Raw genomic sequence first — 26,249 nt, 5'->3', positions numbered from 1 at the left:
AGTTTTCGCTTATAAAACAAAACTTACTAATAACCAATAAAAAATTGAAACATGTCATTTAATGATTTCAGCTTTAAATGTTTTAAGAGACAGAGATTTGGAGTTAAAGGTAGAAAAATGGGTTCCTTTCACTTTATGAAAATTTACAGAGGTAACACTGGTGTTAAGTGACAGTTGTGAAGTTTTTATAAAACAGGACTTCGAATTAAAACTTTTTTAATAACAGAACAAACTTTCTAAAAATATAACCTTTAATTCATTTAAATAATTCAGAAATAGTTTTTATATATTCGGTCAGGAAGAATACTTAACCAATTTTTGCAAAACAAATAATAAAATCTTTTTGAATTTACTTTTTACAAACCCAATAATATGCTTCAGGGGAATAAACTGCATTTGATCTTTTAAATTTGTAATGTTTTAAGTTTGAAGTTTCTTGTTTTTAATTTCTCGAGAAAAAAAACTGGGGTTTTGTCTATTCTTATTCATTTAAAATTTACAGGAAAGCTTATTTATTCGTTTACAATGTTTTAAGTTGTGTTTCAGATATTAATTTTGTCTTGAAGATTGAAAACAATTCTGCATGTTTATCATAATAGAAGTTATTTTTATAACTTCTTGTTATATGCCTATATTGTTCAGCAGTATAGATAAGTTCATGGTACTTACTTACTTCCTTAAGGTTGCACTAAAATCCTATGTGAACTAGAGCCTCACCCAACAAACTTCCCCATCTAGCTCGGTCTCTCTCTAGATGTCTCCAGTTTCGCGCTCACTTGATCCACCGTCTTCCTCTACTGTGCTGCCCTATGGGTGTGAATTCGAAGACTTTCCGGGCCCGAGCATTGGTTTACATATACGCTCTACGTGACTCAGCCATCTAAGTCGTTGGAATTTTACCCTTTTGGCTTAGTACGTCACTGTACAGCCCGTACAGCTCGTCGTTCCATCTTATCCTCCACTCCCCTTCGATGCATACGGGGCCGTAGATCACACGAAGAACTTTTCTCTCGAAACGAACCAAGGTGCTTTCATCCACTTTTGTCATTGTCCATGCTTCTGCACCGTATAGCAGGACTGGGATGATGGGGGTCTTACATAGTGACGCTTTTGTCGCTCGAGAGAGGGCTTTGCTACTCAATTGCTTTCTTTGCTCAAAGAAACAGCCGTTAGCAAGAGTAATTCTTCGTTTGATCTTAGCGCTGGTGTTGTTTTTAACGTTCATAGTAGAGCCTACGTAGACCGAGTCTTTAACTACCTCAAAGTTACGTCTGTTGATGGTGACGTTTTCACCGAGATGTCGGTGTTGTAAGTCCTTTCTTGATGACAGCATGTACTTTATTTTGCTCTCATTAACCGTTAAACCGGTTTTTGCCGCCTTTGTCTCAATACTCACGAAAGCCCCATTGACAGGGATGCCAAAACTAGACATGACTTTATACAGCTCGTCTCTGTAGATACTGTCACATGCGTCCTTGAAATCGATGAAAAGATGGTGGGTGTCGATTTGGTGTTCTTGGGTTTTTTTCAGGATCTGCCTTAATGTGAATATTTGATCAACTGTGGACTTTCCTAGTCTTAAACCACACTGATAAGGACATATCAGGTTGTTGACAATGAGCTTTAGACGTTCACATACTACGGAGGAGAAGATTTTGTAAGTGATCTTAAGTAGACTGATGCCTTTATAGTTGGTGCAGTTTAAAGGGTCTTCTTTTTCAGAATTGGGCAAACAATACTGAGGTTCAATGTAACGGACATGCTTCTTTTTTAACCATATCTTACAGATAAGTTGGTGCATGCTAACAAGCTCGGCATTCAAGCCTTCTGCTCCAGCGGCTTGGTTACACTTTACCTTAGATATGGCAATCTTTAATTCGCCTTAGCCGGGAAGGCGGGATTGTTGGCTTTCGTCGTCTATGTTAAATTGATCATCCTGCTTGACAGCGGAATTCGGTTCATCGTCACCGTTATACAGTCTGCAGAAGTGGTCCTTCCATATCCTCAGCACTGACTGCGATTCCACTTTGATGTTTCCGCTTTCGGTTCTAAGTGTATGGACTTGTGAATTTAGTTCCACCTGCTCATAAAACTTTCGAACTTTATTCCTGGTTTTGAACCTCTCAACAACTTCGACCGCACGCTTCTCATGCCCTCTCTTTTTCCTTATGAGAAGTCAGCGTTCCTCTCGCCTCTTCTGCTCATAGAGCTAATGAGCAGCTCTCGTCCTTTTATGCAGCACCGCTTTGCGTGCCTGTTGTTTGGCTGCATTTGCCTGCCGACATTCCTTATCAAACCAGGGGTTCTTTGTTGGTGGCTCCTTGATACCCAGCACATCAGAGGCGGCTTTTCTGATTGCATCTTGGCAATTTTTTCACTGGTTCTCGATACATTGTAACTTCGAGAGAGGTTACTCGTAGCTCAGTCGGAGTAGGATTTGGTGATATCTTGCTATTGTAGCCGTTCGACGTTGTATCTTCTCCCAGCATTTCTCTGTTTTGCCTTGGGTCTGTTAAACCGAAGTGCTACCTTGGCTACAACGGGGTAGTGATCCGAGTCGATGTTAGCTCCTCGGAAAGTTCGGACATCCATGATACTGAAAGCTTGTCTAGCGTCGAGATGGCAATATGGTCAACCTGGTTGACATAGTACATATAGGCACTAGAATTAGTAATTGAAAGTGTAAAAAATCATCTTTTTTATGAAAACAAAACTTTCAATTTACTGAAAGCAAAATACCAATATTTTCAGTCCCAATGTCAATGATTACTTTGTTTAACAAAGGTTCTATTTCGACGTTATGATCTAAATCGAAGTTCTTGATTTCCTCATATGGTATGCTCAAAAATTATATCACTTCTATACATTATCTATTTATCGCAGGATTTACCACAAGATTTATAACTCATTTCTGAAAACCTCTGTCGAATTTTAAACGCTTATAAATTCGTTTCAAAAATATTGCCTATCTATGTAAATAAAACATATGCCTATCCATATAAAAGGCCTGCATTTAAATCACATCTCATATTTGGAAATCCAACCATTCGTTCATTGTTGCACGAATTGTTCTTCCGTATTCAAATGACTTTAATTGAAATTTATTCTCTCACAACAAACACGCCCCATGCAGTCTCACTGAATCTAGATACTAACCCTACCATAGTACAACAATAAAAACACGAAAAACACCAAACAAGAAGCCGCATGTGCCCAAAAACAAAAACCCAAAAATAAAAATGTCTATTAATTCCGATCGGATCGTCGCATATCAGAGCAAATTTAAAATAATACCTCATATCGTACGTGACTCAAATTCTCAATTGTTATTACCCGAGTATGCTTCGCCATATCGTCTTCCAGTTCCAGCAGCAGACGCAGACCCCAGTTCTGAAGCTGAAACATTATAACCCTGGTCTGGTATAGGTCTGGCTCGTATACTGTATGACGACGTTGCGTTGACGGTCGGTGGGTGGGAGTTCTTCGTCTTCGTGTTAACAAGGAACGTGTAGTGTATCGGTTTCTTTTGGTTACTACTCGTTTTCAGGAGCTGTTCATTAGATTTTATCTAATTATCTTGAGGGAAACGATATACTGTATCGGTATGTCATCAAAAGATTGATATCTTCACAGATAATAGATGATAATAATTTCTAAGTTATAAGTCCTTGCACGTCATCTTTGAAGTTTAATCTTGATTCAATTTAATTTTGTTTCTTTAAAGTGCGAATTATTTACCTAAAGTGTGTGGATTTATAACTTTTCGCATTAATATTCATCGAACGAATCGAGAAGTTTGCTGTTCTGAATTTATAAAATTCTCAAGAAATTCTCTTGTAAGTGACTGCGATAATAAAAACAATTATTACTTAAGGTTATTGTGCTGTGCGACAATGTGAATTTAATACCAAATTAATCATAAGCATATTAAGATTGTGATAATAATACATATACACTTATTTATTTATTTACGAAATACAATTTTTTTAAGAACCTTTTGAATTTTGTCAAGAGAATTTTATATTATAAACGCCCTATGTTAATTGCAGACACTGCAAAAGAAGTACCACTGTTTATTAAATTTCTTCTGATACTTTTAAAAAGTGAATCTACGAGTATGTCTTTTACCTAGGAACTGCCTCTTGCGAAGAATTGACAAATCCTTGTAATAAAAAGTGTTTTCTAAAATTATCCGCTCGGATTCAGCATATAAACTTTAGGTCCCCTCCTTCATTGACAAGACTCGCACGTCGCACACAGGAATGATTGACAGTTGTAAGCCACTGCCCACTAGCCCTGGACTGTAGCGCCACCTTACTTATTTATTTATAATAAATATGATTTAAAATCATGAAAATGAAATTTTTATTTAAAATCATTAAAATGAAAATAAAAATAAATATAAACATAGGTGTATGCGTTTCACCCCGGTGTAATGGTTGGGCTCATCAGAGGATGACCATTACACCTTGCCTTGACGCATATTTTCTCGAATAAATCGAGACTCCATATTTATTTATGACTTGAACTTGAATATTTTTAAATTTACTCAATTCGCGTATGCTTTTGTCCAATTTGTTCCTACCTATAGGTACTAGATTTACAGATATGGAAATTAGAATAGAAACACCAAGCAGAGTTTTAAAACTTCAATTTTGTATTGACTTAAAAACATTTTTTTTTCAAGTTTGGTCTTCATTTTCTTATTTTTTTTTCTTTCAAACTAAAATTTCCCATTATTTATAGTAATAGCTATTATGACTTAAAATATTTTAAATTCAAAAATGTATACAAAAGGAACAAATTTCGGACGCATTAAATTTTTTTATTAAAATCTGTCCCAAAATGTTCTATGGGATCTAAGTGATTTTTTGGTCGTTGTCCTGCTATAGAACACATTTGATAGGCAATAACGGTTTGCCTGCCATCACTTCCGAACAAATGTATCTTTGTTTCGTCTATTCACAAAACATTTCTCCACTTTTTGCATCTAAGCCGTTGGACTTTGATTCTGCTAACTAGGTCAGTGTCGCTGTACAGCCCGTACAGCTCGTCGTTATATCTTCTCCTCTATTCTCCATCTATGCGTACGGGACCAAAAATCGCCCGAAGAATTTTTCTCTCGAAGCATCCTAAGACGCTATCATCTTTCTGTGACAGGGTCCAGGCCTCAGCGCCATAAATGAGAACCGGGATGATAAGTGTCTTATAGATGGTGATTTTACATGCTCGAGAGAGGACTTTACTTCTCAATTGCCTTCTAAGTCCAAAGAAGCAGCGATTTGCAAGAGTTATTCTTCGTTTGATTTCAGCGCTGGTGTCGTTGTCTGCATTAATAGTGGTGCCTAGGTAGACAAAGTCCTTAACTACCTCAAAGTTATAGCTGTCCATGGTGACGTTTTGTCCAAGACGTCGTCGTTCAGTGTCCTTTTTTGATGACAGCATATACTTGGTCTTGCCCTCATTGACCACTAAACCCATCTTCTTCGCTTCCGTCGCAATGCTCAAAAACGCTCCACTGACATCACGCTTTGATCTTCCAATTATGTCAATATCATCTGCGTATCCGAGTAATTGGATGGATGTTCCATAGATGCGTATAAAACTTTGTATTGATACATATAAAGCTTCTTAAGTCCATCACTTTGTAGTTTCGAAAAGTTACCACCTTCTTTCAAAACTCGACCTGTAATAACCATTTGTTTTTCTTATGAAGACATCACAGCTCACGAAGAATCAGATGGCTCTTATTACAACTTTTGTAGAACAAATTTCAACAAATTGAATAAACTCTTAAGCCAAATCGATTTTGACTTTGTATCTATAAATTTCAAAACCGATGTAGTCATTAAAAGGTATTAGTCCCTGGTGTCTCTCTCATGAGAAAAACTACACATCCTTCACACCTTGGCATAACAAATAACTGTACAAATTTCAGAACAGACGTAACAAACTTTGGAAAAATCCATTTAACATTGAAATCTGGCTCTTACTCTAATTACGTTGACAAATATAATCACTTATCTGAATCAAATAAACTTCTTTAGAACCATTACTCTATTAAAATTGAAAACGAAGTCTTGTTTCAACCAAAATGCTTTTTGATTTTACTAATACAAACAAATCAGACGGACTTTCATCCAGCTTCTTTTTTTTTTTGAAAATCCACATTTTCTGACCCCAAAACAATATCAATTATATGCTCGAAAACCCGTTAATATCTTATGTTTGTTTTTTCAGTTAAGTTGAAGGTTTTCCTTAAACTTCGTTGGCTTCAGTCAAAATAATAAGAGATTTAGTTATTAATAAAATCAGCAAACACAAAGATAATTACAGTCCCGGTCCCTGTGGTAGGCGTCCCATCTATTCTTCTAAGAAAATGTACATATATCATAATCTAAACCTTTCACTGATCTTTTCCTTTAATCCCGCTGGCAGTTCGTTTTTTCAATTACGAGAAAAACTCATTTATTTTCTAAAACTATCATGTATTCCAAAAATCTTCAAAAGTTTAGTTTATGACTCATTCTACTTGGACAGTAAGTCAATATATTCACCTGTTCAACACAGCTTTCTAAAAGGTAGGCCAACGACTACAGATCTTGTAAAATTCGTTTCCCAAATTCATTTGATAAAATTTCTCGCAATATCATTTGCCCCAAATTTAAAGCTCTTAACTTTCCACCAAGTCTTATTCTTTGGTTGCGATCATACTCGGAGAATCAAATTTACAGAGTTCTCTTTCAAAACCTATCTTTGCCTCATTTGGGGTACCTCTAGGAAATCATCTAAGAATTTTAATCTTCGTCAGTACAGTAAATAATGTCAGTCTTATTTTAAAAAAGTCTTCTATAACGGATAATATACAAATATTTAAGGTAATTCCTTAAATTGTTTCATACAATTTTCCGTTTTATATAATATTCTTTAATTAAAAACAAAAAATTCTGCTCTTCTGAAACCTCCTTAGTTCATCGACTCTTACGACTCTTATTCCTTTATAATAAACTTCGCATCTCAACGGAAAACTCATACAAACGTTGATATATCACAAATGAAGATGGTAGCACGATACTTTTTGGATTACTTGTACAAACCGCATCCATCTTAACTGCAAAAGCCTTTGCAATTTTTACTGCCATTCAAGCAAGAGGCTATAAAAGAAGGAAACGAGCAAGTTATATGTACTGACAGTCTCTGTACGATCGAAGCTGTTATAAATACCAACAACAACACCCCCAATCTCATCAACAGCATCCGCTCTTTATTAGTAAATGCAAACCAGCACATAAAGTGATGTGAACATTTGGACTCGTTGGCATCCGTGAAAATAAGCTGGCCGATAAAGGCGCCAGCCTTACAAGAAAGCCACCAACCTACCTTTATAATTTTTATACCAAGGATGACCTCGTGAAGTACCTCATAAGAAAACTGATTAGCGCCAAAAAAAAAACAATTGGAGAATATAAGATCACCCCTATGTTGGAGTGAATCAAACAAAATCAAAACCTATTTGCCCCACAAACAGCGCCAAATAAAAAATTTTAAAAAAAATCCGACTCCAACTTGGCCATACCTCTGCCACCCACCTAAACCTTCCCAAAAAAGAAGCTCCTCCTATTTGTCCTATCTGTAATATTATATCTGACCTCCAACATCTGCTCAAAAACTGTAACTCAACTAAGCCAATCATTGACAAAATTCTAAATGGAAACGACATCATCCAAACGATGAAATACCCAAATTTTTCAAATATAATTAAGGCCAATGCTATTCTTTTAGAAATTTAATAAATTAAATTTTGGTGGCGCAACCTTTGAGAACTATGACCTAGTGACTTACAACTCTCAACCATTCCTGCGTGCGAGTAATGTTGTCAGGAATGGAGGGGACCTACAGTTTTAAGCCGAATCCCAACGCCTAATTGAGAAAGTACTTTTCATGACAAGAATTAACCTAGGAGAATTTGACAATTCCTCGCAAGAGGCAGTACCTGTAAAAAAGACTAATAGATAGCACAGGCAGGGATCGAACCCAAGGCCCCTGGCATGACAACACACTTACCATCACATTAAGGGTACTACTATTTAGAAATTGAAACAATTGCATACATTTATGTGTGTGTAAATTAAGTATTATAGAGCAACAAGCCTTTGCAGCTAGAAGCTTAGTAATTTTATATTTCCATTGCTTAAGAAATATGTAATAATAAAAATAAAATGATCCAAACAAAAATGATCATCAACAATCTCAAGAAATTATCTCTTTCTTAATGAAACTATATAAATAGTTTATTCTATAGGTTACCTCGGCGTTATCTGTAATTTAACTCGTCCATTGTTCATATTATTATTAATAAAACCGATCGATCTCTTGGCTTTATAAAACATTGGTCTTAACAATTTGATAAGACCTTCTCTTGAATGTGCTTGCCAAGTATGTTATAACAATAATCATCCCCGCCGAGTTGAAAATGCTCAAAGGAGATTTAGCCGTTTTTCCCTACGCGGAATTATCCTTACCAGAATCGTCTTAATCTAATTGGTCTACAATCAAATCTACCAATCTACCAAACAGTTGATGTTTTTTTTTGCAAACCAATTACAGGCAATAAAGATTGTTTATCCCTGCTAAGTAAAATTCACAATTACAAGCCCTTTTCTACCTTTCTTCTCATCAAATTAGAAAATATTCCCCGAATCCTACGGCTTTTGTAAACCCTAATTTAAAACTTAAAGCTTATATTAGCAGGTAAGTTATAAGTTAAGTTAAAACTTGTACTAAGCTAATATACAAATTAAAACCTGACTCCAATTAGTTTAATAGTATCGAGTCATGTAAGTAATTATCTATTTTCATAAGAGTTTTCGAGAATAGAATCATTTTAGATCTGAATTTGAATCACCAGCTCAAACCTATCATGTCATATCTTAATTTCCGATGCAATATTTTGAAACAATTTATAAACGGTCAAAAGTACAAATTAGAATTTAAAAACTTGACTTGGGGAATCCCACCATCATAAATGTTTGTAATGTTATTTAAATCTAGTAAATTACTTTTATAATCAAGATTAGTTCCGAGACTTAAAACTTCCTTGACAACAACCAATGACGGCACGTTTTATTTAAATTGTATGTGCTTGCAGCATGACTTGAGTTCTGACAATTTAATTGAACTATAGATCGCTTGAAATGAAAATTAACTGTCAGCATCATACTTTGTAGGAAATCAATGATTTTTTAAAACTTATTTCATCATGTTTAAACACGACTTTCAGAAGTATTTAATACCAATAGACTTTTCTTTTCTAATGTATTTCTATTTGTTTCTTTTTTCTTACAGGATGTCATTCGACTTACACTTCAATTGAAGAACACGCCTTTCACCCTCACTGAAATTCGTGGATTTAATCATATTGATCTTCTGTATTCCACAGAGGCTCCTCGATACATCTATAGAAAAATAATAAGTGATACAAAACGTTATTACAGTTGATTAAGATCAACCAGATGAACGCGAAATCAACCATCGATCGCATCCATTAGCATTAATTTTCTCTAAAGGACTGATTTTCATTGCACGCTACCTGATAAGAATTTAGAGCTTCTATGTAAGATAAATAAATACTAAGAATGGGAATTATGGAAGTTAAAGAAGATATAAAAAAAAACAGTAATAGAAAACTTCATAAACCAAAGTGCATGTACTCGTATTTTGTTTTTTGTTTAAAGTTTTCCCATTTAATAAATATAATTTTATTTTTCGTATTCAATATCGTTTTACATTTTTAAACCTAGTGAATAAGGTTTTGTTTTTTTTTTTAAATTTTAATTGTTTGTAGATTACAATTAGACATACATTTATAATAAAGACTTCATGTATCAATTATTATTATTCAAATTAAAAAGAAAATAAAAACATACAAATTATTTCCTTAAATTTCATAAATATTAATTTGTTTCACAATCAGTGTTATACTCGTACATAAAATAAATGAATAAAACTTAAATAATTAAGATTAGAAAACAAACGTTTAATTATATTTTATTTTATTTATTTTCTTTAAGAAGGAACTTAAATCGATTGTTTTTTTTTATTGAAGGTGTAGGTTGTTTTTTTCTGTGAATTAATTTTTAAAAAACAAAGAAACGTTGGGATGAATTCTATGGAGTATTTCCTTGGGTGTGGTGGGTGTTGGTTTGTTTATCTGAATCTATTGAAATCATCACACTACATTCATACAAGCTAAGCCTTTTATTTAGTTTTTCTTTTTTTTTTATTATTTTATTAATTTAAATTAACTAAGTTCGAATCCAGCATTCGATTGGATCGCATATAAGAGTTTCTCTCGCATTTGTTCCTCAGTCTTAAATGGTGGCAACTTGAGGAGATTGGTGCAGGTGCTGGCAGTTGGAAGACGTTCCATATCGCCGGCATTTTGAATGAAAAACGGTGGATCAAGATCCTATCAATTGAATAAAATTACAAGTTTAAAATTAATTTTTCAAAATAAAAATAAGAAGCACTGTTATACTTTGAATCCTAATAACGGTGGTCTCGAACAGCTCGTAACAAATTTAAGCAACTGCCGTTTCTGTAAATCCGAGAAACCCTCTAATACTGCCCAAAAACAAATTATACTCGGATGTTCGGGACTATATTCTCCGCCGTATTTACAATGTTTTTTAAGGTCTTCCAAATCGATTGGAATTTCAGCACCCGATATGAGAATTTGTAATTCCTTGTTGCTGAACATGTACAACCATTCCACTGGCAGGACATTCGACAGACCTTTCCTAAACGCAACACAATGCTGTCGAATTTGTTTGTTAAGCTTATAATCAGCTATGAGTTGAATGTATTCGATTCGATTTGACGATGTCACTGGTATACTTTGACCGTTCGGTTTCAAATCCTGAACTTGCGTCTGGCCTAATGAGCTGGTGACGACTGTGAAATCTAAGTTCAATTCTGAAACATCACCTTCGTAGTCTTTTAGGCAGAGAAGATTTTTGTAGAGCTCTGGATCGAGGGAAGCGAGTTGGTGTACGTCCACGTCCGAATACTTGCCAGCCAATTTGGTAAGGAAGAATTCGGCTAGGGGCAGTTCGACAAGTAGATTTTCATATATTGCCTTTCCTAAGATTCGTCCGATGAAATAGTAATGTCTTTCAAAGTCGGGGAAAAGATCTCCAACGTTCGGATTTGGATAGAGTTTGTTGTCTGTGGTGACCCTAATAAAAAGAAAGTTTGTATTTTGTTTAAAAAAAAAGTTCGTTCAAGGCATATTTTAACACGATCAATGGTATTGATTTGGTGATAGATTGATACTGAATGTTACATGAACTTAAATTAAAGTCAATCAAAACGGATTTAAAAAAATATATGTCTTACTTTGCTGCATCTATAATAAAGTTTCTTTTACTAGATTTACACAATATTTTTTCAAAGGATTTCGTTGTCCTGATTTGCTATCTTACCTCATAATTTTTCAATACTTCTCTAGAAGTGAACAAAAATTACATAATACGCTGTGTTTTGAAGGTAGGCAAGGAAGCAACGTAGTTTTTAAAAGAATTCCATACGATGTTTTCACAAAGAACAAATCTTTATCATCTAGATAGGGTTTTAATCATTTTAGTATCTCACTAGCTCGCCTAATTTCTCATTAATTATGAAATGACTAATGGGTCTTCATTTGACTCTATCTGTAGTTTTAAAAACCATTAAGTTAATTCCTTTATGATTTTATATGTATTCAGATATAAGCCAGAAGAGAAGACACCTTTGGTGGCACAATCGGTAAATACAGCCTGCACGACACCACCTCCGACAACGGATTCAGGCTGATCGGTTTCGCTGCGGGCGAGACGTTCTGGTAGCAAGTACACAGTTCACACATCTTGATATCCACAAGGAGACATGAAAATCAACTGTCAACCAGACGACACTTCTCGCGTATCCAGGATACCCGAACATTCCGAGGCCAACATTGACTCGGACCACTACCTCGTTGTAGCCAAGGTACGGATATCCCGGTCCAAGCCAAAACATGGAAGTACTGTGAGAAGTTTTGACGTAAGACGGCTACAATCGCAAGAGATTGCCATGTCCTTTTCCGATCGAGTCTCTAAAAACCTCTTAAGGAGTCCTATGCTGCCTGCATTAAGCATTGAAAACCAGTGGCAACATTGCCTTGCAGCCATCAGAGATGCCGCCTCTGAAGTGCCAGGTTTCACACGGCCACCATAGCGAAACCCCTGGTTTGACGACGAATGCCGGCAAGCGCACGCAGCGAAACAACAGGCATACAAAACGGCACTGCACAGGAAGACCAGAGCTGCTCGCGTGCTCTACGAGCAGAAGAGGAGAGAGGAACACCCGCTTCTTAGATGGAAAAAAAGCAAAGAGAGCATGAGAAGCGCGCGATCAAAGAGATAGAGGGACGTCACAACAGGAAAGAGGTTCGATAACTTGCTAGGGAGCATGCACCAACTCATCTGCAAAATATGGTCGGAAGAAAGCATGCCCGATGAGTGGAATCTCAGCATAGTTTGCCCAATACATAAAAAAGGAGTCCCTCTAAATTGCGCCAACTACAGAGGCATCAGTCTACTTAACATTGCATATAAGATCCTTTCTACCGTACTATGTGAACGTCTGAAGTCGATCTTCAACAACCTGACAGGTCCTTATCAGTGTGGCTTCAGACCAGGAAAGTCCTCTATCGACCAAATTTTCACACTACGGCAGATCTTGGAAAAAACCCAGGAGATTCAAATCGATACCCACCATCTCTTTATCGATCTTAAAGCCGCGTATGATAGCATCCATAAGGAAGAGCCCTATAGAGCAATGTCTAGTTTTGGCATCCCTGTCAAACTTATCCGTTTGTGCAGAATGACGATGCACGCTACTCTATCAAGGTCGGAAAAGATCTCACCGATGCATTTGATGTCAAAAAAGGTTTTAGACAAGACGATGCACTGTCATGCGGCTTCTTCAATATCGTTCTGGAAAGAATTGTGCAAAACTCAACCGTCAACACTAGAGGCACAATCTTCCAAAGGTCCATCCAATAACTCGGATACGCAGATGATATTGACATAATTGGAAGATCAAAGGGTGATGTCAGTGGAGCGTTTTTGAGCATTACGACGGAAGCGAAGAAGATGGGTTTAGTGGTCAATGAGGGCAAGACCAAGTATATGCTGTCATCAAAAAAGGACATTGAACAACGACGTCTTGGAAAAAACGTCGCTGCTTCTTTGGATTTAGAAGGCAATTGAGAAGTAAAGTCCTCTCTCGAGCATCTAAAATCACCATCTACAAGACACTCATCATACCGGTTTTCATTTATGGCGCTGAGGCCTGGACCCTGTCAAAGAAAGATGAATGCGTCTTAGGATGCTTCGAGGGAAAAATTCTTCGGGTGATTTTTGGTCCCGTACGCATGGATGGAGAATGGAGGAGAAGATATAATGACGAACTATACGGGCTGTACAGCGACACTGACATAGTTAGCAGAATTAAAGTCCAACGGCTTAGATGGCTAGGTCATGTAGAGCGGATGGACATCAACGCTCCAGTCTGGAAGGTCCTTGAATTCAATCCCGAGGGACGGCACATTAGAGGAAGACCGCTACTCAGGTGGCTCACGCAGGTGCGGGAAGACCTAAACCAACTTGGCGTGCGAAACTGGAGACAGCTAACTAGGGACCGAGCTGGCTTGAGACGCATGTTGGTTGAGGCCCAGTTCCACCCTGGACTGTAGCACCACCTTAAGTAAGCAAGTAAAATATAAGCCATTTTCAACATTATTTTATAATTTGTTTCAATATATTCCAAAAACTTGATAACCTTAAAACTACGAATTCGTAATTCGTTTTTCTTGCGTTCGAAAACTTTAGGTAGTGGAAATATTTTTTCAGGCATTAAAGTTAAGTTCACTATTTTCACAATAACTTATTACAAAATAAGTACAAACATAATTTATACAACTTATTTGATAAAGTTGGCAGAGTAAATTAGTGCAAAAGCGACAAAAGAAATTGTATACAAAAATTGAGAAAAGAAGCCAAAACCTATGCCAAAACTCAAAGTATAATAGGCTGTATACTTTCTTTGATTGTGAATGTGAAAAATATAAGCAACAAACCGAATGATTAAAACTATCGCCGCGTTGGATGATAGGCGCATTGTGTGGTCAAGCAAAAGTCAGCCTTCTGCCTCTTCTCTGGAAAATCATACAAAAATTTAATTGTAAGTGTAACTATTCGCAGACACGTTTTATAAAAGAATGTTTGCGCATGAAGTACCATACGTAAAGAACCCCTATTTACAAAGATACATACTCAAAAGCGGCTCCAGTTTGCCAAAGACCGTATAAACTGGCGAATAGAGAAATAGCAAAATATATTGCGAACAGATATATTTTGTACAGTACATAAGCCAAAATACAATAAATGGCAGAAACTATCAAACACGGATGGTCAAAACTAATTGTTAAGACACGTTTTTTATACAATGGCGTAGGACCAATACATCTTATCGAGGGTGTAATGGATCAACGTGTCTATGGGAATATTTTAGACAGCACTTTGCTGACTTACTTAGTATGAAATTCCTATTTAATGGATAATGACCCAAAACATATGGGTCGAGCAGCCGGTATGGTATAGGGTCAACGCTATTCAGATTATGGTTTTGCCTGCATAATCATATGACCTCAATTCCATAGACAATGGGGGGATGTTAAAAGAGATAAAACATTTAATAACCGCAAACTTTAGAAGGTGATTAGGGATGCCTAGGCAATCATACCAAGTGAGCGATGTCAGTCTTTCATGGGGACCATGCAGCTTCGGTGTTGGACGGTTAATAATGCTACTGGGTATATCACAAAATATCAAAGTTTTTTAACTTTGTTCGTTTGAATCTTATTAATGCTATTAATATTTTGAGCAGTAGTACTCGTGGCGTGATTGTTAATGTGTAGAGGACTTGGTTTCAATCCCTGCCTGTGAAACTTAAAGTTTATTTCACGGATACTGCAACTTGCGAGGAATTGACAAATCCTACAAGAGTAATTCTTGTCATGGAAATTGCTTTCTCAAATTAATCGTTCGGATTCAGTATTAGCATTGTAGGTCCCTTTCATTTCTGAAATCACGCGTACACTAGAATGGGTGAGAGTTTTAAGTCACTAGTTTTCTACGGACTATTGCCACCTATATTTTTCATTATTTTGAGTTTTAATTCTGTTGTTTCTTTTTAATAAAAATGTGTATGCCAAAAATATAATGCGAAAGATTGATTTTTGAAAAGGACGTAAAAGGACTGGGAACCATAAGAAAAGTATAAATTATGTGCCAGATACCAAACAGTGTAGTCTTGAACGAGAGAGTGATCATAATTTTTTAAATAAAACATTTTTCTTCCATTGTAATCATTATTTTTCACTCCAAGTGAAATTGAAATATAAAATAATGGACAAATTTCGATGTTATAGAATTATCATCATTTAAGGGGGTAAATATTTCTATTGACTTGAATTGAATGATTTGGAGAAGTTTTTATATGCAATTGAAATATTTAATACTGAAAACGAATTAACTTGTTTTTTAAGTTCCATTTAACTCGAAATCCAAAATCTAGTTGTTACATAAAGTTATTTTGCATGGTAGTAAAATATGACTTAAGTGATATTCTTAATGAAGGGTGTCCCACAATGAATGCAAGTTTTTAGCTTTGCTGCCATTTATGAAGTAAAAAGATGACAACTCTAAAACAAATCAAAAACAAAGCTGAAAGACTAAGGTTAGTAAAATGGAGCCTCACGCGATAGAACAACGTGTCTTCATTATCGAACAATAATTCAAAAGTAATGAAAAGTGGCAGCAGCATTTCGAAAATAATTAAATAAAAATATGGTCGGAATAGTACTTTAACTTCGTCAACTGTGAAGAAATCGATTAACAAAATTCCAGGAGACAGGATTTGTTGAAGACAGCAAACAGACTGGTCGTTTTTATTTTGTATATTGTGCGCGCTCTAAAGGGGTTATGAAAACACTTATAATGTTAAACACAGTGCGAGCAATTAGGAAAGAATGATAGAACTTGAAAGGAGAAACTGATGAACATTGGTTTTGAATGTCTGCACATTGTTATAAGTGTGAAATATTGAGCCTGGTAAAGCATTCCACATTCGTCTAGCAACTGCCTATTTCCATAGAGCATTGTTTAAAAAAATAGCGATAAAACAATCACAGGCATGAGACATTGCTACGATGAGAAGCAAATTCTCGGTAAGAGATCGATCTCCAATCATTTTTAGAGCAGTTTTTTCAATTCTATCCAGAAGACTCAAGTACGTTATTTGAGCACCAACCAAAATATGAGAGTTATACTCAAATTTTGGACGAATAAAAGCTTTGTAAATTATATCAGGTGGGGTAAAAAACTACCTGCATCGTTGGAGAAAACCTAAACACTTAGCAGAATTTTTGGCGATGTCAAATATGTGATCAATCAACAACAAGTGGTTTGTGACTGATAGTTGTTCGGTCTCCTCGATGAAAGTACCACCTATGGAAAGTAGCATTGGGGGAGGGTTATGCTTTTGCGACAGTAGACAGCATTCAATTTTCGAAAAATTAAATTCTACACGGTTTTTAATTTCCCATTGAACAAGATCGGAATTTAATGAGCTTATCATACTTTGCCGTTGGTAGTCCACATCCGAAGAACAAGGATGAGAATCTAAAAACTAATATGGAAAGTAGAGGGCACTATCATCAGCGAAACAATGTAGTGGGTAAGAAGTTTCAGACAAAAGATCTTTTATGAATACAAGGAAGAGAGTCGGAGACAAAACGGAGCCCTGGGGCACACCAGCACTTATTTTGTGGATATCAGTTTTAAACCCGTCCAATACTACTATTGAACGGTCCGAAAGCTTATTTCTAATACAACGAAAAAGAGATTCATCAATACCAAAAGCACGCATTTTCGAGCTTGGTGTAAAAAACTCTATCAAATGCCTTTGAAATATCAAGTGCAATAATCTTAATTTTTCCAAAACGATGTAAGGATTTGTTCCACTGTTCGGTGAGATAAAGTATGAGATCACCAGTGGGCCTATTGCTACGAAAGCCATACTGCCGGTCATTAAGAAGCTTCCGTTCTTCAAATTATTTTTTAAGCTGAAAATCGATCAGCGTTTCAATGACCTTGGAAAGAAGGGACGTAAGTGCAATTGGATGATAGTTAGAGGGGGAGGAGGATTCGACTTTTTAAGGGACAGGCTGGAAAAATGCAGTTTTCCATCCACTTGGAAAGAGACCAGTAGAACAGGACAGATGGATAAGCTTATGGTGGTTTTGCCAGCGTTGAAGAACACCTCTTCAGAACAATAGCGGGGATACTATCGCGACCAGCAGATTTGTGAATGTCAAAATCTTTTAGTTCTCTAGAAACTGTATGAGTGCGAAAGAAGATTTGTCCCATAGAAACGTTTACGCTTTCAAGTACACGATGAGTCATATCACTCATTGGCAGCATCAAATTAATAGCAAACTGTGCTGCAAGCAAGTTGGCTTTATCAATCGATGTTATCAAAAGAGTGTCATTGGAAACTAGCGTGGGAGCTGACGATGACTAAGTGTTGCGCACATTTTTAAAAATGACCAGAAACATTTACTACCTTTGAGACTTTGTAGTATTTTTTGCCCTAATTTCTGGTCGTGCAAAAATTTATTGCGTCGTATATGTACGTTACAAGTCTTTCTAGCTAGTTTGAAATTGTTTCGGTTTTCCTCAGTAGGGTGGGCTTTATAAATCCGGAAACTTACATCTTTGATCCTAATAACCTCTTTACAGCTCGAATGAAACCATGAGTTTTCATTAGGTTTGATAGATTTTACCTTTTTCGGGATAAAATTTCTCATTCCACAAAGAATTAAGTTTGAAACCATATCTGCGCTGGAATCCACGTCACTATCAAGCAAGCATAGTTCCTGAAGAAATCGTTGAGGTCGTTCCATATGGCTTTCTCATATTGCCATACTGCTATACGGTTTTCGTACGATTTTTCTCTGTAAGTGGGGTTTTTTGGTATGAGAAATTAGCAGATATGAAACAATGGTCTGATGTGCCTAGAGGTGTTAATACACTAACCGCATATTTATTAGGATCAGAGGTAAGAAACAAGTCTAGAGTGTTGGCGTCCAACGTTCAGCTTTCAGCTTGCCAATGTCTAAGCGGATCGCTTCGCACGACCCCATCTGCGGCACTAGACACCCTACTCTACCTAACTCTTCTTGATATATTTAGCAAAGAAATAGCTACAAGCTCTGGTATTCGCTTCAAAGCTTCGTCTCAGTGGATTAACAACAATATTGGCCACTCCGTAAGTCTTAAGTATTTAGAATCAATTCCAATGCACACAGACTGCAGCATCCTTCAACTGCTATTCGGCAGAAATTTCCAGGTTCTTATACCTCCCAGATCTTTCTGGGAGGATAGTGCATTCCTCGAAGACGAGTCAGTACACTTTTAAACAGATTGTTCAAAAAGAAAAGAAGCTTAAGGGGTTTTCAGGCGGAACTTTTCACGATTAAAGAAGTCTTGTCCTGGCTTAAAAAAAACGTGATATCAACATCTGATATCCGTATCTTCTCAGAGAGTCAGATCTCTATAAAATTTCTGGGCTCTGTCTCTACAAACTCTATAACAGTCCATAACTGTCGATCATCTCTAATGGCACAACAGTAAAATATTCACCTGGGCGCCGGGCCTTAGAGCCATTCGAGGCCCGGAACGGCATACCAATCGCTACTTGAAAATTGTTGCTAATGCAAGACGCTATGAAAAAGGCAAACACAAGGTGAAACACCACGTGTCAGGCCACGAAAAAAAACTGGCCAACATTAGATTTAAAGCGTTCAAGGTGCTTGCTATCTCTAAGTAGATCGTATATAAGCTCGATAATAGGTGTCATAACCGGACACTGTCTAATGGGAAAGCACGTCACGTGGTTAGGCGTATTCTCAAATGACTTTTGGAGAGGAGGAAACAGTTCTTCACCTTCTCTGTACATGCCCCGCTCTACCTCAAAAACGCAAGAATTACTTAGAAGAATTCTTCTTTGACGATCTAAACGATCTAAATTATAGCAGCCTCTCATGTTTCGTAAGGAACTCAAACTGGTTAAATTGAGCTTAGAAGAAAGCTTCAAGATTCATGTGGTATCACAATGGGCCATTAAACTGGCTTTTAACTGGCCACTTTAACCTAAACTAACCTGCAACATCAGGAATCCGGGTTGGCTCGTCAACTAACTGAGTCAGTTGGTCAAGCAGTAACTTGTTTTGATGATCGATATCGCGACATGTTGACACAGGTTTTTTTCCAAAATTGCCGTTTTGGTTATCAGAATTAGCCCTCAAGATCGTGGGATTTAGCACCATTTGATTTCTTTTCAACGTTGCATCAACGAAATTCGAACAAAATTATATAGAATGGTAATGGAAGATTTCGACCATTTTTCAGACGTAAAAAATAACCCTATTACATTAACTTTATAATTCAATACAACAAATTACAATGAATAGACTTAAAACTTTTAAATTCAATTAAGCAAATAATGGTATAAATTAAAAAAATTAAAGTAATGATTTATAAGAACACTTACATGAAAAAACCACGATTCGGGTCGAACGATGTTTTAATCAGTTCTGATAAGAATTCTCGAAAAACTCCCCCACCATCGATCCCCGCTTCATCCAAACCCAACGAACTGACAAATTGCACTCGAAACTTTAATCGCAAATCAGGTTCTAATCAAATGAATTGAAAAAAAAATATAAAATTAATAAAAATCATAAATAATTGATTATAAATTTATGCATACCATTTTCTGGTCTTAACTTATCAAAGGCATCCTCATAAAGATGCGATCTACGAACAGTCAACAATATGGATGGTCCTTGTAGGAATGCTTGTAAATTACCCTGTACCCTCATCTTATCAGCCGCCACCAAACCCTGTAGTATGCCTACTCTCTTGCTAAACGGCACTACAAATGGTATTTCCCTCAGAATAGTGATCGAACGTATTTGTTTGGTAGACATTGGTGGACCGTTTTCAAAATCTTCACGAGTAAAATCTCGAATTGGTTGAAATGGTCGAATACCCCTCGTGCGACTGCCTCTGGTCAATGGTAAATCACTGGGTCGATCAAGGGGTAAATTCAGTTTACTAACAGTCCAATGAGTATCAGGACAAAAGCCAAGACGTAGATCTCGTGTGTGTATTTGATTAAGCACCGAAACTGTTACTTTCAATAGATTCGCCCAGATTTGTTTTTGATGTTTGATTTTCTTGTCTTCCAACTCACTGCGGCCCAGAATCCAACGATAGTGTTCATTGAGATTAGATCTTGTCTCAGGGAATGCCAACTCCACCAAACCCAACGAAATCTCTTTCAGTGTCTTACTTAGTTGAACAATTTCATCGATTTTGAATGGCATCAGCTTACTTAGGGTTTGAGGTTTCTCGAACATGCTATCTTCACAGAATTCTGTGTCATGCAACGTCGGAACAAGACGACCAAAAAGTGAACAGAAAGTAGCTAGAAGTGGTATTGTTCGTTCAACTCCATTTTGTTTAGCTAAATAAAATAGACAAACAAATTAACATAGATACGCAAAAGATAGGTATGCAAACTTACGGACAACACCCTTTGATATGAGACTTAGAGGTGACGAGAATCCCAATTGGCTAGATTGTGAAGCCAATGTGAACCATACAGCTCTGATAAATGTCGGCATAAAAGCCAACGTATAGAGTAATCTAAAACAATTCACAAAATAGGATTCACATAAAGTGCGAGTGCTACGAAAAAGAAATAACCTTACTCACTTATAATCGAATATAGCATTTTTATTATAGATCATCATATTGTGGCAGGTTTTACACAATGCGTACAATACATCTGCATCATTTATAAAATGCTCTATATTGTCAACGATTATATGAACTCTTTTAGAATCGTTCAGCAATTCGATTACTTCTAGAAGACAGTTTCTTTCTATCACAGTTAGACCAGTTTGGATAGAGTCTTTTCCTGGATCTATACTCATGCGAGAAGCACTTTGACTCTCTAACTCATCTTCTTCGTCGTCTTCTTCTTCATCCTCATCGTCTTCGTCGTATGCATTATGACCGCTAGACAGATGTGTTGATTTTATTGAAGATTTCGGGAGAACTAGAATTTTGGGTGAAACTTCTGAGATCACTTTGATATAGCCGTTTAAGATGTTGTTTTCCTTAAGTGTGTCTGGAAAGTAAATGTTATTTTATTAAATTAAGTTCATTGAACTTCATATGGCTATGGAACTTATGTAGGTTTATTTTAAAATTCAGTTTAACACTTACCTAACTGATTTCTGTCCAATATTAAAATAGAATTAAGCAAAAAGCTACTGAATATCGGATTGCCATCATCTCGATCCCGATCGTCTCCATCTACTTGCATCTTATCGACTCCACCCTCCAAAAGAGTTGCCACTGGAATTAGTGGTTCCAATGAACGTAGAATATCTTTGAAAGGAAACTCCGGTTGCTCGGCCAAACACGGAAGTATATAATTCCGAATGGGATCGGAAAAGCTTTTGCTCAGAATATGTTCATTGAATGATTGACAAATAACTTTGCCATAGCGAAAACCTCGATTAACCAGCACTAAGGGTCTCATAATCATTTGAAATAGAGCTTCGGTTACTTGATTGGGAGCATGCAGAGTCTCACCATCTAGTGGTGGACATTTTTCCTCTAATATCTTACGAATTCGCTTAAAGTAGTTTCTCTCGACTAAATAACGAAAAATTAGTTCTAGATACAATCGGACTCGTTCGTGATCTTCGATGTATCGTTCGACTATGCTCTCTGATGTAAAAGTTTCAACCATTCGCATGGGAATTGCTTGTGACGAATTCGGAACAGTTAGTTGTTCAATACAAATAATCATCAATTTACGAAGGCGATGCAACCAGATGAAACCAGTAACTGCGTTTTCAAGCATTTTTGATGGATTTCGAAGGAGATATTGTGAGAGTTCAATCTGAAATAAAATATATAAACAAAATTTGGAGTTTATCTTCATTTAGTGGACATAATGGTAGAAAAATAAATCAATTGTAGGATGTCAAGATTAGGTTAAAGTGACTGCGGATTCAGAATCCACACACTTAAGCCAAAAGAAAAGGACCATTGTGATACCACAAGAATCTAGAGATATACTTCACACTAGTCGAACCTTTTTGAGCTTTTTAAAAAGCGAAGGAAATATTTGATATCCTTTTTAGCTATTTCACTGGGATGATCAAAAGAGTATTCTAACAGATGAAGTTTGTGTCTTAGTGAAAGAACAGGGCAAGTGCAGAGGAGGTGAGAGATTGTTTCCTCTTCTTCTTCGTCTATACAGCTCCTGCAGAAGTCATTTGAGGATACACGAAGTCGTATTGCGTATCTGCCTATAAGACAGTGTCCCTTAATGATACCTATTAGGGAGCTAATATGAAGTCTACTTTGAGATAACAAGTTTTTAGAGTGCTTTACGTCCAGTTAAGGCCATATGAGTTTTGTGGTTGCGCGAAAGCGGTTTCCTTTAGCAGAAGTTTACATGTAGCTATCGGTATACCTATCTTCTCCCTTTCAGGTGAAATAGGTATGACGGTTCCATTTTTAGCGAGTTCAAAAGCTCTACAATTTTCTGTGATGTCTCTGTGGCCCGGCACCCAACAGAGGTGAATAATAAATTGCTGCCCCATCTCCATAAGAGACGATCGACAATAGAGGGCCGTTTTCTCTTAGCCAGGAGGGAACCTCTTTGATCGCTAAAATTTTCGCTTGGAAGACACTACAATGATTAGGGAGGAGGTGTTTAGATTAAGCTTTTCTGAGTACACACCACTACCAACCTTTTATTTATCAATAAGACTTTCAGTAAGAACTACAACTAGTATAATTATAATATACATAGTATAATTATAATAATAATAAGAATAAGACGAAATAGTTTGAACCCAACATTAGCTTTGCTATTCGCGAATGTAAATATTAAGAACTTAGGTTCTTCACACTTGAAAGTATTAGGGCTAATCTAAAGCAAGATCCTTGGAATCAAATTGAGGTAGACGTACCTATGAAACCAATTTAAGTTTTGTTTAAGCTTTCGATCAATAAATAGCAGAAACGTAAAATCTTAATTATAACTCTCTTTACAAATAATGCGAAAAAACATAAAAGTCTAGTAAACGAGTCGAAAGGTCCAAAGGCACTTCATAGAAAAGTGAAGGCCTTTATTAAGCACACAATCCAGCTCTAACTTCTTCCCAAAACTTACCAATCGTTCACAATCTTTTGAAACTTTATTCGAATAAAAGAACAGAATACGTCTTAGCAAATAGGCGAGATTATCATCCTCGGTCAGCTTGTCCTTGTGAGACTTGAAGAACTCATCGAAGTTATCCCTTTCCAGCTTCTTTTGCCTTTGCCTGAGAATGAAGCTCCGCGTATATGATTGCAAGACAATAGCTCCATTATTTTGTTTGCGCAATTCATTACGTTTTTGTCTTTCGATTTGGGCCTTTTTAATAATTGTTTCACGATCACAACTCTGCGAAGCACCACCTAAATTCTGCACAGGTCTGCGACGATAGTCACCATCGAAACTATACATTTTTCTTTCTTATTGAACTTCTATGGTTTTTGTTTTTGAAGAAAACTCTTTGATTTTATTTAAATTTCAACTAATGCTGTTGTGGAGTTTTTGATTTAAAAATTTAACTTGATTTTAATTAATTTGCAATCGAGTAAAATTGGTAAAAACATTGTTTTTCGGTGAAATCCAATGACAATGACAATGAAGAATATGAAGACGAAGCAAACCAAAAGATAATTTTTTTTTAATTTTTTCTCACTTATGAATTTTCTGACGGCCAGAGAAGAAAATTGAACTGTCATTTGGGGATTTTGGGATTTTTCCTCATCTGTCTTGTTAGATAAATGACATTAGTTGGGAATTTGTTTTATTATTGCAGTTTTAGAAGCACTGTTTAAGAATTCCATTCTTAGGGGTGGACAGCATTCATTTAAAAGTTCGAAATTAAATTAGAAACTCGACACTATATGTTTGTGAAAAACAAGATTTTCTGTGAGTGAGTTTTACTTCAAAACATTCCTGCACATATTAGTCATTTTTAAACAAGTATCTCTAGAAAGAGTTTAGAATTAACACTCAAGTGCTATATGATAGCCTCATCCTCGTGGATGTGAAAGTGGCGTTTTAAACTTTATCAGTCTTATTTAAAAACGCTGTATAGATTTTACATACATTTATGTAATCCCTATAATGTCTCCAAACGCAAAAATGCTATTTATAAAACTTATGCAAGGTTGCATATTCCATAAATAAGCTAAACGCGTTTTGAGGTTGAATAGAGCCTACAAAGTAAATTATTGTAACTATTATTTAGTAAATGTCATTTTGATTTCTCTTCATTTTTAACATTCAAAAGAAAACAGTAAAGCCTTTTCCAGTTTAGCTTGTTTATTAATGATTTTATTAATTTAAATTGCGTTTTACCAACTCCGAGAAGGCGGAAAGTTTATTAAAAAAAGGTTCAACCCAATGAGCCTAAGAAACGAAGAATTTAAAAAATATATAGATTTTCAAAAAAGGATATTATACAAATAATTGGAATTATCCGTTCGGACCTCAGAATTTTGTCTTCTATAAGCTGTGGAAGGGGTATCTAAAAGAAATGTTAGAAGTTTTATTGATTTCATTCAAAGGTTTTTATCGCTGATATCACTTACTTTATCGGACGAAGCCCAATTCACGGTACGAGACCTTTTCGTTTTAGTTTTTTTGTCCGATTTAAGGACAACACAAATTTGTATATTTTATTTGTTGATTTGATAGACAGATAAATGGAATAAATTGCTCCAATGTGGTACTTTTTTGACATAAGCATTATATAACTAAAATGTTTAGCAGAATTTTGTATAAATGGGAATTTTCGCAACGTCACATAGAGCCCAAATAAATCCTTATGCATACATTTCAATTATTTCGGGAATAAATTTGAAACATGTTTTTATTATGAAATGGCAAACTAAACATAGCATTAGCCATAATGGCTGATACAAAAACACGCTTCAGCTTCGGTTTCGCCTGACGTTTACGAATTCAATGCATGCTTTCACAATGTAGCCTTGACTTCACGTTTTGTTTGACAATCATAAGGAAACGATAGTAATGTTGCGTAATGTGACTCCAAACGGAAGCTCTAGTTCAAATTTGCTAAACATTTGTTTTGCCTGACAGCTCAACAGCTGTAAAATAGGCAACAAACAAAATACATGTGCTTTTGGAGGGATTCCCATTGGTTATTATAGGCCGTGTAAGCTACTTCCGCGATAAAATAAATTTGTTGATTTCAAAATTCATTTTTTAAAAAAAATAAAGGTGGCGCAACAGTCCGTTCTGAAACAGGGTCTTGTGACCTACACCTCTCAACCATTCCTGTGTGTGAGTATTGTTGTCAGGAATGATTGGGACCTACAAAAAAAAAAATGTTTAGTAATTGTGATTTCAGGGACAACAGGAAGCTTAATGTTGTTTATAATAGTGTGGCAAGGTAGGTCTTTGGTCTGCAGAGATATGAACATATTTCAGCATACACAAAAATAATACATGGCTCCTCTCTCGAAAATATATTTGCTTTAAGAACTTAATTAAAGCATCATAGTATTCTGCAAACAAAAAAAAACATTAGTTTTTTTATGACCTGACTCCATTACGCTATTCTTACCTTGTTTCTAGTCGTCAATGTTGTATATACGCGGTTCGATTGTGGAGTTCCTTCCACAATTGGATGCAGCACTCGGTTCAAGACGAGACTTAGACAATACTTTGGAGACTCTCGATGATAAACTTTTTCGATTATATTTAACTAATTTTATTATCTTTCAATTGTTAAAAGCAACTATTCTTTCTTTTTCATTTCGTTTATGTGAAGCTTAAATAAATCAAAATGGTATGACTTGACTTAAAGTGACAGTTTATTTGAAAAATAATACAGAAAATAAGTTGACTGGACATAAGCCTCCTATTATTATCTTGTAAAATCTCAACAGACAAAAATTTGTGAGCAAATTTATAAAGCCTTATTGTTA

At 36.0% G+C, this 26,249-nt stretch overlaps 2 protein-coding genes across 2 annotated transcripts in view; one reads left to right on the top strand and one right to left on the bottom strand.

Annotated features, from left to right (window-relative positions):
- LOC129954016 (lipase 3) overlaps positions 1-9,868 on the top strand; it is a 56,570-nt gene extending 46,702 nt beyond the window's left edge. The window contains exon 5 of the mRNA XM_056067609.1: positions 9,346-9,868. Within this exon, the coding sequence (XP_055923584.1) occupies positions 9,346-9,498 (153 nt within the window). The 3' untranslated portion in view covers positions 9,499-9,868. The remainder of the gene's footprint in view (positions 1-9,345) is intronic.
- A 167-nt stretch (positions 9,869-10,035) lies between these two features.
- On the bottom strand, positions 10,036-24,089 carry LOC129954015 (ubiquitin-protein ligase E3C). Its single transcript, XM_056067608.1, has 8 exons — positions 23,413-24,089; positions 21,444-22,128; positions 20,928-21,345; positions 20,737-20,858; positions 19,918-20,676; positions 19,699-19,843; positions 10,538-11,237; positions 10,036-10,468 (listed from the first exon to the last, which is right to left on the bottom strand). Exons 1-8 carry the CDS (start codon positions 23,746-23,748, stop codon positions 10,301-10,303), a joined length of 3,333 nt encoding a protein of 1,110 aa, XP_055923583.1. The 5' UTR covers positions 23,749-24,089; the 3' UTR covers positions 10,036-10,300.
- Between the last annotated feature and the right edge of the window lie 2,160 nt (positions 24,090-26,249).

The sequence above is a fragment of the Eupeodes corollae genome, chromosome 1 (assembly GCF_945859685.1).
Source record: "Eupeodes corollae chromosome 1, idEupCoro1.1, whole genome shotgun sequence".
Classification (NCBI taxonomy): Eukaryota; Metazoa; Arthropoda; class Insecta; order Diptera; family Syrphidae; genus Eupeodes; species Eupeodes corollae.
This window is presented reverse-complemented; position numbering and strand designations above follow the sequence as displayed.